Source organism: Hemicordylus capensis, chromosome 6 (assembly GCF_027244095.1).
Source record: "Hemicordylus capensis ecotype Gifberg chromosome 6, rHemCap1.1.pri, whole genome shotgun sequence".
Lineage (NCBI taxonomy): Eukaryota > Metazoa > Chordata > Lepidosauria > Squamata > Cordylidae > Hemicordylus > Hemicordylus capensis.
In genome coordinates, this window is record NC_069662.1 from 64,854,629 (window position 1) to 64,869,867 (window position 15,239).

The 15,239-nt window shown below is 44.4% G+C and overlaps 1 protein-coding gene across 10 annotated transcripts in view; it reads left to right on the forward strand.

Moving 5' to 3' along the window:
- TECRL (trans-2,3-enoyl-CoA reductase like) overlaps window positions 1–8,998 on the forward strand; it is a 62,070-nt gene extending 53,072 nt beyond the window's left edge. For 3 of the 10 annotated variants that reach the window (XM_053261125.1, XM_053261127.1, XM_053261133.1), the window contains 2 exons: window positions 2,661–2,853; window positions 8,718–8,998. In XM_053261125.1, the coding sequence (XP_053117100.1) occupies window positions 2,661–2,853; window positions 8,718–8,835 (311 nt within the window). In that variant the 3' untranslated portion in view covers window positions 8,836–8,998. The remainder of the gene's footprint in view (window positions 1–2,660; window positions 2,854–8,717) is intronic. The other 7 variants (XM_053261129.1, XM_053261128.1, XM_053261131.1 and 4 more) reach the window with 5 other exon arrangements.
- The last annotated feature ends 6,241 nt before the right edge of the window (window positions 8,999–15,239 follow it).

Genomic DNA, 15,239 nt, shown 5'->3' on the forward strand with positions numbered 1-15,239 from the left:
TGATTACAAGAGGGATTGCAGAGTTTAGGAAATCAATTAAAATGGAAAGAAACAAAAATAGAGGGAGAAGAAACAGTACAACAATATTTGGAAAGACAGTATCCTTTTCAGAAGACAAGAAGTAGAGCACCATCAGAGTATGGGAAAATAGACCATCAGATCTGATGAACTGAACAGATTATTGGGAAAGGAGCAAAGATATCAAGAGGACAATTTAACTAAAGACCAGAGGATGGCACCGAGAAAGTTGAAATTGGATAGGAAGGAAGGAAAAGTTAGGATCTGTGTGAGTGTTGGGGTGGGGGTGATTTCATCATTATGAGTCAACATATGGATTGTGATATTGCAGAGTTACATCTAACTAATGAGCAGTCAGTGTTGAATTGTATACAGATAGCTAAGTGAGTCTCATCAGATTAGTAGTTGAAGTTATCTAGAAGAAAAGCTGAAGAATTAGTAGGAAAGAATGGTTATAAAATCCCAATTGATCAATCTAGGAATGTGCACAGAACTGGGCAGGCTGGGTTGGTTTGAATCCAAACTGGATTCAAACTGACCTGTCCTGGTTCCAGTTCAAGTCAAACCAGACCCAGTCCAGTTCAACTGCCAGACTGGTTTGAACCAGTTCACGTTCAGGGGTCTATTCGTAAAGGGGAATCCAGTGAGGAGTAAAGGGACAGGAGGGCTTCTAGAGCTAGAGGGTGCAGGAGGGGAGTCAGGGCTACTTACTTTAATCAGTGGCCATGGGGTAGTGATGACCCATCCCCATCCTTACTGGCCTCCTCCAGAATAGCCTGGGCCAGCTGTGACCCAGTTCGGAATTTCTTATGTGGATAAGGAAAGGCCTTTTTAGTGACCTAAAGGAGGTAACTCGTGCAGAGGTCCAAACTGGTCTGCAACCAGCCTTGGCTACTCTAGAGGTCGGTGGGGGTGGGGGGAACTGCCCCTGCCACCACCACTGCCCCCAATGCTAATTAAAGTAAGTAGCCCTGACTCCCCTCCCACACCCTCTAGCTCTAAGAAGTCCCCCTTCCTCACCAGATTCCTCTATATGAGTAGACCCCAAACTGGTCTGGTTCAAACTGGGGCTGGTCCAGTTTGAACCTGGACCACTTGAACTGCCCCAGTTTGAGTCGAACCAGGATTCAAATCAGACCAGTTCACACACCACTAGATCAATCTAAGAGAATAAAATCTGAGAAAGGGCTACCTGTACTTAAAGTCCCTTATGTGACTGATCGAATCATCTGGCAAACACAAAAGATCCTAAGAAAACATGGATTAAAAGCTAATGTAATTTGCAAAGCACCCATGAATTCAAAACAGCATCTGGTCAAGTCCAGATTTATGATAGCAAATATGAGAGGAAGGATTGTTGATATGTGATAAGGAAGAGGGTTTGGTGTCAACAAGCTAAGGGAACAGTGTATAAAATTGTATGTGTGGAATGTGGAGACTTTTACATGGGGGAGGCAATGAGATCCCTGATAAAAAGGTATAAAGAGCATTTAGCAGATATGCAACATAATAAAGATCATTTGAAACCTTGGGCTAAACATATGAAAGAGAAACATGAAGAAAGAGCTGTACATACAAAGGTGTTTATTGGTGCTAAAGAAGGAAATGTAGAGTAATGTAAGATAAAGGAAGCTATGTATACTGAACAGTTACTGCCAACTATTAATGTAAAGGAAGAAATGAGAGAGGCAATGAAATTTATTGGCCCATAAAAGGGTTAATTTTGTGAGGAGCTACCCATCTCCTCCACCCACCCTTATCCTGCCCTTGAATTAGTGATTTAGTTTCAGTTACTATATTTAATCTTGAGTGTTTCCAGCTGCCTGAAAATAGAGCATTGATAATGATGTACGGACACTGAAACACATGTGCTTGAGTTGGAAGATCTTTTATTTGTTTTATTGATGCATTAAAGAGGTCTAAAATTTTTGTCTGAAATGTAAGTTATGCTAATACTGCCCTTGAACTATGCTAGATCCCCTTTTGAACCCAAATGTCTCCATTCCAACCTTCCCCTTTCTGGATACTAAAGTTTCCAACTTGGGATGTGGATGTGAGGTGGAGTCTCACATGCCCCAGAAGGGGAAGACAAAACCACCTCCTTTCTCCTGCACTTGAGGCTTCCCTTGATTTTGGCCCCCGAGGGGAGGAGAAATGAGTAATGAGAAAGCATTATTTGGGAAAAGCTGCCCAACATCTAGATTCCTGCTAAGGTAACTCTTTTGGTCACCAAGGTTGGTTGGTCATTCATTCATTCAATTTTTATACCACCTTTCATAAGGCATCCCAAGGTGGTTTACAAAAGTTAAATGCAATTAAACTCCATAAAAATCACATTTAAAACCTTAAAATCAGTTTAACTATAAAAACCACGAAGACACAGACACAGACACAGACACAGACACAGACACACTACTATAAACAATTTTTGAAGCCCAGTTCAAAATATATTTCATTAGTGTCATAATTGTAAACAATGCCTGGGGACATTTCATTGAGAATTGGGTACTTTAAAAATTCAAAACATAAATAATGAATTTTGGGAGCAGGTCGGGAATCCATCTGCAAGCAACAGGTCCTGAGCCCAGAGGTCCCTGCAATGAATATGTTAAGCTGTGCTTCATGCTGTCTTCACTCTGTAGATGTCAATGCTTGCTCTAGGAGGCCACAGTTCATACCCAGAGACCAGCAACTTTGTTTTCCCTCTTCAGTTGGCGTCTTTGCATTTCTAATGGCAATCCAGATGGCACTGTGGGCCAGAAAGAAGCACCAACACTACCTGAAGAAATGTGCTACGTGCAGGTGGAGGAAAGCAGCTATGATTCCATTTATACTGTAAATGCAAACAGAACTGGCTTGTGTCTATTGTGCATGAAAACTGGGAGTGAAATAATTCATTTTATTTAGTTATTGTTCAAATTCAAGGATGTAGCAAATCATTGCTTTCAAACCACGTTAAAAAGAAACCTAAATTTAGACTTTGGGAAAGATTCGAGGATCAGGATCCAATGAACTACTTCAGGCGATGTCAGGGGCTATATTTCAGCGGGCGAGCACATGCTTTACACAGGCTCAGCCCTTGGCATCTCCAGTTAAAAAGAATTCTAGGCAACAGGTGCTAGGAAATACCTTTTTCTGCCTGAGACTTTAGAAAGCCTCTGATGATTGGAGGCAACAAAATTGGGTTAGATGCACCAACGATCCGACTCGGTATAAGGTGTGGTGTTTGGGGTTAACCAATTCCTTGACCCTGGCCAGCTTTTGAATGGTGCTTTAGTTACTTTTAGTCCAGTTCTGGAGTAGAGGCAGGGCTAACAACCAGCAGCAAGAGCACTGAAAGCAGTCTGCCCTTGCCTCTCTGTAAATAAGATCTATCTCATTAAACCATGTATATTCCTGATTCTACTCCACTGCCTTATCCTTGTGTGCTACAACTCTTTCCTCCTGATTCTACACAAGGCAGCTTCAAGGGCTTGTTCACAGCCAGTATTTATTTATTTATGACAGTAGTTCATTGAGCAGTAGATCCCCCCATGTCATAAAATTTACTGCCTTTGAAACCTGAAGGTTAAATTAACCCAAGTACAGATGTACGTGATCAGGACAATCTGAGTTAGTTGGGATCTGTGAGCTGCACACATGCCTATGGTGCATGTCGGGAGACATTTTACCAGGAATCCATATCCGCCACCACAGGAACCCAGATTGAGCCTAGATTGGTCAACACAGATCAGATCCTAAATTATGGATCCTGGCTCAATCTGGGCTCGCTGAAGATTTCCATTAAAACAGTGGGTTTTCCTGACATGCATCTTGAGTGCATCCGCAGCTTGGTGATCACACAGATCCTCATTTCAACTTGCATTTTTCTGATTATATGAAAATCACCCTACAACTAAAATCTGATGCACATGTTCTTGGGAGCAAGCCCCATTAAACCTGATGGAATTTACTTCTAAATAAACACAACTGGGTTGCATGTAACTTAAAATCATGTAAAAATCATTCAGAACTGCAAATGCAGTTTCCCATGTTTAAAAATCTACAGTGTGCTCATACCACAATTTTGTTTACCATCCATGAGACGGTGAAGCTAATGTTTACAATAATAAAATACTTACTTTAATGCTATTTTAATGGCTTATAGACTTCTTAATCCTTTATTAATTGGATCTGGAATAAATAGCTTATCTAATTTAGTAGCCTTTGAATTAATGGGTGGGTACAAAGGCCATTGTTTGTATTAGTAGTTAAAATGGTAATTAAGATGGTGATAAAAGCAAAATATGCTTTTTTGTTATAATGGAATTTGAAGGAAATGTGCTATAGGAAATCTATGGATTGAGTAAATATGAACTAATAATAACAAGTGCATCTTTTTAATTATTATCAGAGTGATTGAGACTAATAGTTGATTTAAATAAAACAATTTGGCCAATTCTGTTGAACCATATTATTTTCTTTCTTATTATACCTATTTTTTAAATAATACAGATATTGTTTTATGTTAAAAAAATCCCTATTTTTGGAAACAGCATACATTTTAAAACATAGGCACAGTTTGGGAGAAGGGTGCACACAGATTTACCCAACAGCACAAACAAGCAAAGGAAATCAATGTGTGGAAGCAGCCTCTTTCACAAACACATAGCTGATACACACATAGACACATAACTGAATGCATATTTAGATTCAGATTATGAAGTTCACTCAGGCCTAATTGAATTGGTTGGATTTATCTTTTGATCTGCCTGGGGAATGCAAATATAAACCCAAGCAGGCCAATTCTTACACAGGACTACATACTACTTACTTCAGCTGGGTTGGGGTAAAAGTGTTTGCTTATGGGTTTTTCCCCAGAACCAGCTCTAGCCTAAGGGGCATTCTTTGACTTGGAGATGGTTCAGACAAAATAGGGAACCATGGAGCCAGTTCTCATGGTTCTGTGCCTCCAGTTCTCATGGTTCTGTGCCTGCTCTCCCCTCTGCATTCATACCCACTGCAGTCTTGCTGACCTACAATCAGTGAGATTGCAGAGAGGTGAAGGAACTGATTGTGCAACCAATAGGAGCCAGAGTGAGGGAGGAATTTCCTCCTTTAACTCCAGTTGGAGGCAAAGGCAAACTGAGCTCCCAGATCGTATGTGATGACGGCACAGCTGAAATGCAGTTATCAGCAGTGAAACTCACTACAAAACAAAGATAACACATGCAGTTAGGGGAGGGAAACTGCAGGCTCATTTTTTCTTTTTACTACAGTTTCCCTGGGTTCAGATGTTCGGCTAGCCAAACTGGAAGTGAACGGACCTCCAGTTTTATTTTTTGCCTGAACAAGCCCTGAGTAATTGAGGAAGTAGCTGTGATAATGTAGCTATGCATGGCTCTCCAAAGCCCTCCAAAAAGCTCATTTCACTCCTGGCTGCTGTTCAGAAGTTTGAAAACAAAATTAAACAATATTATTTGTGCCTCATTTGCAGAAAGAAGATCCACAAAACTTCCAACAAACACATGTACTCCATGAACACCCCCCACCACAGACACACACTTCCTAATAAATGCAATGACATAAACATTAATTTGCAATATTTATTATTTTACAGTTTAATACACATTTGACAATGCTTTGGAAGAACCAAAGAGACAGCATGCATGCTTTGTTTCTGCTGTGAATGTAGGCAAACCCTTTGCAGAGATGTGCAAACAGGTTTGAATTTGAACAGGTTCTGTTCGAACTCGAACCAAACAGGGCATTAAATTGGCAATGCCAGTCTGGGTTCAGCCTGGTTCTATTCAAACTGGTTCAAAAATTTGAGCCTTCAAAACTGGGTTGAGGTGGTAGGCACCAATGGGTGCCAACTACAACCCAAACCCCAAACCAATCGGCCACTCCTGCAATCTTTAATGATTTTAAAAAGATTTTAAAAAGCATTTTCCGACAGGGAATAATGGGGATTTGAGTATGACCTAACTGCCCCCCTGGGGGGTTCCTGGGCACCAAAGTGAGTTTGGGGGCAAGGCACCTTGTGCCACAACTCCCCCCAGCAGCCCCAAGCTGGTGGGGCTCATGGTTTTTAAATATAATTTTTAAAAGAATTTAGCCTGTCTCAATGCAATGAATAGGAATTTTTCTCCCCCTTTGAACTCTGAGGTCGCACAGAGCTCATTAGGTCACACACTGTTCTATATTTTTGAATGGGGGCGATATTGCCTCCCCTCCCCCGGTTTTGTGCCCCTCAGTGCTCTGCACAGGGAATAATGGGCCATTTGAGTCCCCATTATACTCTATGTAGACCCTGTTAGAACGGGTTTAAGTTAGGTTTGCATTCAAACTGAACCAGGGGTGGGGGTGGGGTGGGGTTTGAGCAAAACTCAAACTGAACCCACCCTGGGTTCGAATGGGGTTCGAATTAGAACCAAACAGGCCAAGGCGGTTTTATGCACACCCCTTTGCTCCCAGACAAATAGAAGCAGAGAAAGGAAATGACTTAAGCAATGGGGTGAAAACTGAGTAGAATTGTGATTATCCACTCATCTGTATTTTAAAACAGTTTCTGGAGGTGTGGAAATTGCTTTTTAAGCTATGCTACCTGTTTATATATCTCATGCTAGGAAAGTTCACTATCTTGCGCAACTAACTTAGTGACCATCAGGTGACAAGTCTTAAAAAAAAAATTAACTCTGAGGATATGAACTTGCCATGCTAACTTGGCAAAGAGGCACCTTTTAACCTGGCGATTCTCTTTATTTAGCAGGGGGAGAGTAACTGACCCTATCCACCCCCAGCACAGTACCTCCTCACTGGAGGTCACTCTGTTGCTGGCGTCTATCTTTTTTTTTTTTTAAGATTGTGAGCCCTTTGGGTACAGGGATCCATCTTATTTATTTATTATCTCTCTGTGTAAACCGCCCTGAGCCATTTTTGGAAGGGCGGCATAGAAATTGAATTATTATTATTATTATTATTATTATTATTATTAATAATGAATTTATGATGTTTTCTGTTGATTTCATTATTTTAATCCGCTTTACTGGTTTAAGTATTGGTTGTGTCTATGCTATTTATTTTTGAATTTGTAAGCCATTTTGGATTCTTTTAAAAATGGAAGACCAGCAAGAATATTATAACTTAAGTATATAACTAATAAATAGCTAAGTAGCCATTGAAACAAACCATTTAAAAATAAGTCTACAGTGTCCTCTAGTGTCTGACATTCACTAACAAACAGGCCTGTGCGAATTCAGATTCAGAAATTAGGATCTTTATATATCTATCTCTTAGATACTCCAGTCACTAATTCCATGTGTGGCAGATCTTGTGAGAGTTCACGCAGCTGCTGGATAGCGACAGGATGGGCAGGAGGGAAGAAGATGGTGGTGGTAGCAGCTAGGGATGTGCAATTTGGATTTTCGGTGTTTCAATTTGGATCCGAACTGAAACACCCCTGTTCTGTTCTGTAGCCGAATATGGCCCATCCGAATCACCCCAATTCGATTCAGATCTGAATTAATCTGAATCTGAATCGATTCGGATTAAAAAATGGGTTCAGGGGAAAAATAGTGGGGTGGGGTGGTATGGCCCAATGGGTGGAGGCTACCATCCAAATTTCAGGGGGATTGGGCAAAGGGCTGGTTTTTGGTGAATTTTTGAAGTTTTAGTGTCTTTGGGGCAGATCGGGGCATAACATGGGATATGGGCCAAAATAGTGGGGTGGGGTGGTAGTGCCTAATGGGTGGAGGCTACCACCCCAATTGCAGAGTGATTGGGCAGAGGGCTGATTTTTGGTGTATTTCTGAATTTTACGCATTTTTAAGATTTTCCCCTATTAGGTAGAATGGGGGGTGTATTGCTTCACTTCAATACACTAGAGTGGGGTGGGGTTCGTGGTAGTGCCAGGTAGGGGCAAGGAAGCTACCTGAATTTTTTCAAAGGATTTGGGCAGAGGTTGTTGAAGTTCACACGTCTTTAAGGTTTAGATTCTATGATAGCAGATGAGAGTGGATTCATGGTGTGTCATTGAGAATTTCATTTGCCATCACAGAATCCACACTCAGAACACCTCAGAAGCAACAAAACTCCAACAAATGAAATCACCAAAAATCAGCCATCTGCCTAAATCTTTTGAAAAAAATTCAGGTAGCTTCCTTGCCCCTACCCGACACTACCACCAACCCCACCCTGCTCTAGGCCACCCCTTTCCCCCCGATGTGAAGCGATACACCCCCCATTCTACCTAATGGGGGAAAATCTTAAAAACGCATAAACTTCAGAAATACACCAAAAATCAGCCCTCTGCCTAATCACTCTGCAATTGGGGTGGTAGCCTCCACCCATTAGGCAATACCACCCCACCCCACTCTTCTGCACCAGATCCCACTTTCTGCCCCCGATATGCCCCATAGACACTAAAACTCTCAAAAAATCACCAAAAATCAGCCCTCAGCCCAATCCCCCTGAAATTCAGGTGGTAGCCTCCACCCATTAGGCGATACCACCTCACCCCACTCTTCTGCACCAGATCCCACTTCCTGCCACCAAGACACACACCAGCACTTCAGGAATTCACCAAGAAGGTTTCCACAGCAAAACATGATGATGTCACGCAGGTGCAGCAGTAGAGCAGAAGACGAGCTAGGCCGGCCCTAAGTCCAACAACAGTGCCCTGCCCTGACCCTCTTCCAAATGTTTTTTGTCCACCACAGTCAACAGAGAGGCACAGCCAGGAACACGCATTGGATGAGGAGGACGCACAACCACATTCTGCAAGTGGAGCAGCAAGGCTTGGCATGTTGCCCCCTCCTAGTGCCCACACAACTTTGAAGAGTGATGCATGGATGATGATGGCAGACAACAATGGCAGCACGCATGTTTCGGCACATTTCTTTCCTGCAACCTGTGGCATGTGATCACTGTGCAGTGCAGTGCAAACACAACTATGTGTATAGGCAAGCAATCTTTAAATAAAATGCTGTCAACTCACAAATATGAACCAATCTTCATTGCAAAATAAAATAAAATAAAATAAAAATCACCCCCCATGCACAGACACAGTGAATTGCACCTGTCCTGTCCTTTGCCCAGCCCCACACCACACCACACCACGCCACGCCACGCCACACCACACCACACCACACCACACCACACCACACCACACCACACCACACCATGAAGAGGTCTCTTCAACAAAGCCAACTAGAATTGGCAGGCTTTTTGGGATTGCATTCCAATGCATACTGCTGGGACTGGGGAGAAAGACTGTGCAGTCACATGACACATTACTACTAGTGTAGCATTATTACCTGTATGTGTGGGCATGCTTGCTCCGTGAGAGGGTTAGGGCTGAAAAATTGGCTGCGTCACCTCAGGTTGCAATGTGTGCTCTCTCTGTCTGCGTGAGACAGACATTTGTGTGAGGGCTGCACCAGCATCAAGCTCATCATTGGCGACACAGCTTTTTGGGGGTGCATGTGTGTATGTGCTGCTGCTTCAGTCACAGTACTCCTCATGGGCAGAGAAAACAAGCAAAACATATTAGCTATTAAAGTTTCAGACAGCAGCAGAGCAGACAATGTTACTGACAACTTAGTTAAGTAATCCAAGCCACATTTTTGAATTTGAACAGAGAAAAGCATGAAGATTAAGAACACCACACCAGCAAATCAAAATCAGAAATAATCACATTACATTGAGAAATGCATCAGGCAGACATTTAGATTTCAGCTTCAATTCAATTGTTCATGGGAGGAAGCAATTGACAGTTTGAAGCAGGCAAGCAAAACTAGCACTTAACAAACCCTGTCTGTGACAATGTTCCCCCCCACCCATATGTGTGTGTGTTGTGTGTGTGTGTGTGAGAGAGAGAGACTTGTGATCCACACGAGCGCACGCCATTGCACAGAGGTACTCTCCCCCAGGGATGTTCCTTCCTGACTGTGCCCCGCCCCCATGCACACGCAGCAGCAGCCTGTCTCTGAGGTGGATGGTGTGCTGCCTTCTGGCTCTCTTCAGGACTGGGCAAGTGGGTGCTCCTGCCAAAGGGAGGGATTCACCACAGATTTCTTCTGCAGAGACAGCGACTACAGCTCCAATTGTCCCTAGTCTTGATGGTGGCCAGCTGTTGCAACAGTGGGAAATGGGAGTTGTAGTCTCTCTCAGCAACATCTGTGAGAACCCCTTCTTGATGCAGGGAGCACTCACTTGCCCTAGCCCTGATTGCCAGGACAGAAGCAGTCCACCATCCCAGGCTGACAGTGCAGCGGTGCCTGTGTGTGCATGCGTGTCTGGATGTGCCAGCAGCACTAAGGGGCAGGGAGGGCTGGACTGTGACACATCTTCTGGCCGGGATGAACTGCCGTGGCATGGGAGGCGCTGCATAGGGGGGTGATGCGAGTCACTCGCCCTCCACAGCCAGCTCGGGGTAGCCCAGCAGGGGGAGGTTCGCCTTCAAGAAGACGAGCTGCTCGACCAACTCAGCATCCAGGCGTGAGCGCAGAGGAGCCACCACGTCCCCAGCCATGGAGATCAACCTCTCGCTCGAGACGCTGGTTGGCGGGCAAGAGAGGCACCGCACAGCAACAGTTGGCAAGTCCGGCCAGACTTTGCGATGCGTTGCCCAAAAGAGGAACGGCTCACTCTCCTCGTCTTCCACCGCCTCCTCCAGGTACTGCAGAACACTCTGCTCAGCACGGCTGGTGCGGGGGGCAGGCTCCTCCTGTCTCCCTGGCAGGATACCAGAGAAGCCCCTGAACCACTGGGTGGTGGTTGGAGGTCGCACTGGCAGCTCTGCTGGTGCCACTGCCGGAGAAACCACGCCGCTGGACTGGGAAGAAGTGGGGGGGGGGGTGGCAGTGCTGCTGCTGGGGATGGGATGTGCACTGCCAGGTTGCGACCCATCCCCCTCCTCCTGGCCGCCTGCTGCATCACCTAGCCCTAGCCTCCTATCCTCTTCACGCTTCACGTGTTCGACCAGGAGGCACAGTGTTGCCCTTCATCCTTGGGTTGCAGATGCATGCCAGGACATGCCATGCAGATGCACCCAAGGGTCTCTTGAGCTGCTCCACTACCCCAGTCCTCAACCGACCTGCCAGGACAATCACGACCCCAGTGGTCAGAGTGGTCTGGAGATCACTCATTGCCTTCTCCAGGAGAAGAGCAGCGGGCAAAGCCTGGCTCAGCGTGGCTGTCTGAGTACACAAGTCGCTCGTTGCAGAATAGAATGGCTCGAGTACTGAGACCAGCTCAGAAATTATCTGCCAGTCATCATAGAGTGGCTTGCACATTTCCAAGCAACCATGCCTTGCCAGGCTGTGGAGAGCTTCATCTTGCTCATGCATGTGCCGGAGCAAGAGAAAAGTGGAGTTCCACCGGGTAGGAACATCCTGGGGGATTAGGTGTTCAGGCAGGCCCAGCTTGATCTGCTTGGCCTTGAGCTGGTGCCTTACCTTTTCACTCCGGTGGAAGTGGCCCGCCAACTTGCAGCAACATTCCACAAGAGCGGCCACGGGAGCAGCAGGATCCTGAGCTGAACTAACACCCTGCGCATGCATCTTGGACTTGGACGCCTCCTTGAGCCCAAGCGCATCCTGCACCACCAGGTTCAAGGTATGCGCAACGCAAGCGATGTTCACACTATAAACCTGCCTAGCTGCCTTGCTGATGTTAGCTGCGTTGTCTGTCACCATGAAGCCTCGGCGGAGGCTTGGCTCCCCAGCCAGCCAACCCCCCACCTGGCGGTCCATGATGGCAGCCAAATCTTCTGACTTGTGGCCTGTATCCATCGCCTCCACATGCAACACTGCCCAAGAAGGCGTGCATGCATGAGAGGAGCTGGATACAGCACCAGCAGAGTCAGATGTCCCGTGTAATGTATCACACAGAGGGACTGGGAGTTAGATGTGTGTGTGTGTGATACAAAAGAAGCAGGCTGTGCCACAGAACAATAATAAAACTCTTACTTAGCTTGTGGCGCTGATGTGCAGTGTGCACACAGTGCAGTGACTGTGTGTGGAGGAGTGAAGTCTGGCACTGCACTCACCAAGAATAACAGGGAATTATTACAGTTATTTTCTGTCTGTGGTTCTTGGAATGGAAGTTAGTTACAAAATGTATCAAAATCTACACAATTCTCTGTCTGTGGTTCTTGGAATGGAAGTTAGTTACAAAATGTATCAAAATCTACACAATTCTCTGTCTGTGGTTCTTGGAATGGAAGTTAGTTACAAAATGTATCAAAATCTACACAATTCTCTGTCTGTGGTTCTTGGAATGGAAGTTAGTCAGTTACAAATGTATCAAAATATAATTATGTCTGTATTTCACAGGCACAGAAGATGAAAAACTAACTGAATTGTACACACAAGGCACTGGGCACTGGGCAGGCTAGGGGCTTTAAATATTTTAGAAAAAGCAGCAACACAACAAAAGTGTAATCTGTGCAGGACTCAGGATAGGAGGAGTCAGTGCTGAGACAGCTAATATCCTATCCTTTATTAGCGCAAGCACCAGAACAGGCTCAGGCTCCTCTTTAAAAAAAATTTCTTGGGATGGGAAAAAAGAATTATTTGTTTAAAGCACTACTAGGCTACGCTTCCAGCCTACTCTACAGTTGAACCAACACCTACCACCTAGCTAATGGGTATCCAGCCTATAGAGACTCTAAGGCTAGACACACTAAAAACCCCTATTTAAAACCCAATCTTCCAAATATCGCAAAACTTTTAGAGAACAGTTAAACCCCAAAACCTTGACCTCCCTCCAAACAGGGATAAAATAATAAACCCCAAATACAAAATTCAAGGGAGACTAGAGATTAGAAAGCCATGTGTGATGTGCGTGTGCGTGTGTGTGATGGCGTGTGGCGTGTGTGTGTAACATATAAATGGCTGGGCCACTCTCACTCAGTTGAAGGCTTCTCCAACGCTGGGTCTCTGTAGTCCACCTCTGAGGATCTGGTCACAGGAGGATGGCACACTGGGCCTGGAGTGCAGGGCAGGCAGGCAGTCCAGGCACAGGCCGCAGTGATGATGATGAATGGTTTTCTCTTTCCACAGCAGGAAGAAGTTGCAAAAAATCAGGTGGAAAATTTTTAAAAAGAGGGAAAACCCCCTAATTTTCTAACAATATTCTCTCTTGCTCAATTTAAAAAAAGGCAGAAAATGCAGGAGAGAGACAATGGCTGCAGGCTGGTGTTGCAGCTAGGCAGTGGTTTGTTGTTGTTTTTTAAAAAAATCCTCCTCCTCTTCTCTTTTTCTCAAAAAAAGGTTGAAAAAGACAAGGCTTGTAAGGCAGAGGTTATTTTTTTTTTTAATTCTCCCCCTCTTCTCTTTTTCTCAAAAAAATAAAAAAAAAAATAAAAAAAAATAAAAAAATAAAAAAAAAATGCTGAAATCAAGCAGGAAAGGGAGGCAACCAGCAAGGCAGAGCAATGGCGTAAATGCTGAACAATAGCACCAACACAAATCGCTGAGCAAAATGGAGGCAAGGCTAAGCAGGGCAATAGAGCTCTCTCTTCTCCCACACAAGGCAGCAGAAAGGAAGAAAATGGCTACTGAAATACCCTCCTGCAAATCCCTCCAAAAATTGCCCCCACTCTTGACCCTTCCTCCACCTCCACCTGGCCAATGGGAGGGTGTTATTTACTAATCAACACGCTATATGGTCATTTCTCTGCAGGTCGGACCTTTTCAATTAAGGTGAATGGGAAGCAATTTCTGCATTGAAATCAATGGAGGCAAAAAGGCGGGAAATTCAAAGAGACGTCATTCCGAAAATGGAGGGGGAAGAAGAAGGCAAGGCTGGCACTTTCTTGGGAACCAAAATGGAGGTCCGAATCACCCGAATTTTTCAGGTCCGAAACAGAGGTGATTTGGTTCGGACCCGAAAATTATCGGGGAGCATCGGGGGTGATTCGGCTCAGCTCCGAATCAGCTCCGAATCACCCGAAATGGCTCGTTTCGGGTACAGATCGATCTGTACCCGAAATGTTTCACACATCCCTAGTAACAGCTGGCTGGCCAGCTGGGAGGAAAACAGCGGCAAATGGTGGCAGTGGCCAGCCGGGTGGTGGAGAAAACAGCGGCAGCAACAGGCAGGTGGAAGTAGGCCATGGTGGGGATGGGTGGGTGGGTGGGCAGAATTACGAAGCAACAGGCAGGCAGGCAAGAAAATTGTAATGTCTGCAGAGGAGAAGTGGTGGCCAGGATGCCAGGGCTGGTGCGGGTGAACAAAATGGGCCTGAAGGGGGGAGAGAATGAAATGAAGATGGGGCGGGGGGGGGGGGGAGACAGGGAGAACTAGTGGCAAAGATGCTCTGTGCCAAGTCAGCTAGTTTTATCTGAAATTGCCCAAAACCTGCTATATTTGGAGCTGTTTTTTTTTTTAAATTGGATCAGTAAAATATTGAAATTAATTTCAGAAGTACTCTGGAATTTCAGAATTAGCAAAATGGAATAGGATTTTCCCCGATACAGCTGAATGGGGAAATGGAAAAAAATTCACTAGAGATTACTGGTTAGTCATAGAGCCTTGAAACTTGAAACTGGGGAGGGAGTTCAGAGCCCCCTTTAATGAATTTGAAGATAATTGATTAAACTTGTGATTTTGGTGAATTTTTGAAATTCTTGTAGAAATGCTTGTAGAAATGGCTAAGAATTGTGACACAAGAACTTTACAAAAACATCTGAGACTAAAGAACTTCTTTGGACCATCATTCCACATCCTTTACCCGCATGAAAAGGAGCAACAGCATGGCCTTTTTGCTCCCCCTTTTATATTTCCTGAATGGATTAGCATAAAGTTATGAAATTTGGCACACATGAAGTCCACATTCGCAGGACTCTGTGTTGTTGTTTTTCAAGGCTATTCTCTGATTTGGAGGGAATTTTTCATTTCAAGCTTTTCAAAAATTAACCAATTCTCTTCAAAATTGCTGTAGGAGTGACCTCCTTCCTTACAATTTTGGCAAGTTTTATGGCTCTGGGGCCAACTGGTGATTTTTGGTGATTTTTCTAATTTTCCCATTGACTGCAATGGGAAAAATTCAAATTTTTCAGAATTCAGATAAAAATACCAAATCTGATCTGATATACCACATTGCCAGAACCCATAGAATCTGAATCAGATACTTTCAAATTCAGAATGGGTCAAATCAGAATTTTCTGAATGTACACAGGCCTAGTAGCACTTAGCAATAGCACTTACATTTATATACCGCTTTATAGCCAGAG